Source organism: Rhagoletis zephyria, unplaced genomic scaffold (genome assembly GCF_001687245.7).
Source record: "Rhagoletis zephyria isolate East Lansing unplaced genomic scaffold, Rhagoletis_zephyria_1.1 Rzeph_scaffold_19655, whole genome shotgun sequence".
Taxonomy (NCBI): Eukaryota; Metazoa; Arthropoda; class Insecta; order Diptera; family Tephritidae; genus Rhagoletis; species Rhagoletis zephyria.
Window position 1 is genome coordinate 1 of NW_016176715.1, and position 1492 is coordinate 1492.

Sequence of the window (1492 nt, forward strand, 5' to 3'; positions counted from 1 at the left end):
TGTAGTGGACTTTTCAAAGGATTTGATCCATTGAGACCATTGATAAAAACAAACTCCACTCGACCACCAAGGGAAAGATCAGTGTTTACAAAAAGATTTTCAGCCATTGTTTTTGATAAGTGCTTTGGATGCCTATAAACAATTGTTGCTCTACTTACAGAATAAGATGAGTGCTAATATGAAAAATATAATGAAAAATTAATTTATATGGGTACTTACGCACGAAGAAATCGTATACTTGTCCCAAATTCCAGCTGCACGGAATATTAGCTAATTCAGTTCGATTTTCATTGCTACCATAACGACTTTCCAATCCAAGAGAGTAATTCGGTCCATTTTTATCTTGAATTATGTTCGGTGAGCAACTTAAAACGTGCATGTCGTTCACAGTTTGGGTTGCATGACTCCCTTTAGAATTTGCTTCATTTGTGATTTCATCAAAATTGAGGAAGTTTGAAGATGTGCAAGCTGCGCTGGAAACAAACATTGCGACTGGTTCTACCGGTTCCATGACATTAAGTTTTACTCTCTTGCTAAAACTCTCCTAGAACTAATACTATGTTATTATTTTGGGCTTGTATTTTAGGCGTTAGCAAAATTGTGTTGGACGAATCATCATTTTTCAACGCGTAGTTTTATGTCCATTTATTGGTGGACCAGACAAAATTTCAGCAGATAAAACGATTAGCTCACGTTGATTTAATATTGCAGGAGTATGTACAACGTATGCTGCAAAATGTTTATTATATTGTTGTATTTTTATTCGCTGACAAATAAGATGAACTGAGTCGCACTCCGTGAAAATAGCAACTTCAATTATTTCATAAACTAAAGCATTTTCAGCACAAATTTTGTCATCGTATTGAACAATGAAACAACCTTTTATATATTTCTTAGAGCGATAAATACATTGGGAATAGCAGCGAAAACTATTTATTTATTTATTTATCTTATTTCGAGCGCAGAAATTGTAAATTATTTCTTCATATTCTGAATGAAGAATAAGATGACTTGGAGAAATGGAATACATTCCTTCCTCGGGGTCAAGCAAAAACTTCGCAAATTTTAGTTGGTATTTTTTTTAAATGGATACACATATATTTCTTCGACTAGTAATGTTTCTAGCATATGCTTTGAAATCTTTATGTTTTGCTTCAAATGACCAATAATGACGGGTAGGACCAGATTATTATAGAAAATAATAATATTATAGAAAAATAATGCACCATAAAGTGGTGTTTCGGTTTAAGCGTGTCATTAAAAAACCGGACATAATTTTTGCGGTGCTTCGTTATAAGTGACTTTAGCCTTTCCGCCATTGGCTTCGAAATCTCATTTAAAAGAAGAATATCAATTATTTGGAGCAAATTAAAAAAAAACAAGTAAGAAAGTCTAAGTTCGGGCGGAGCCGAACATTAAATACCCGGCGCAAGTATTAAATATATGTTTTCCACCTTTCCGAAAGCTACCGCTACATGATAAGCCGGGGTGT

General features: G+C 33.9%; 1 protein-coding gene across 1 annotated transcript; it reads right to left on the minus strand.

Annotated features, from left to right (window-relative positions):
- Positions 1-6: 6 nt before the first annotated feature.
- LOC108380570 (uncharacterized) lies at positions 7-1423 on the minus strand. Its single transcript, XM_017636952.1, has 2 exons — positions 220-1423; positions 7-150 (listed from the first exon to the last, which is right to left on the minus strand). The coding sequence occupies exons 1-2, from the start codon at positions 509-511 to the stop codon at positions 86-88; spliced, it is 357 nt and encodes a 118-aa protein (XP_017492441.1). The 5' UTR covers positions 512-1423; the 3' UTR covers positions 7-85.
- Between the last annotated feature and the right edge of the window lie 69 nt (positions 1424-1492).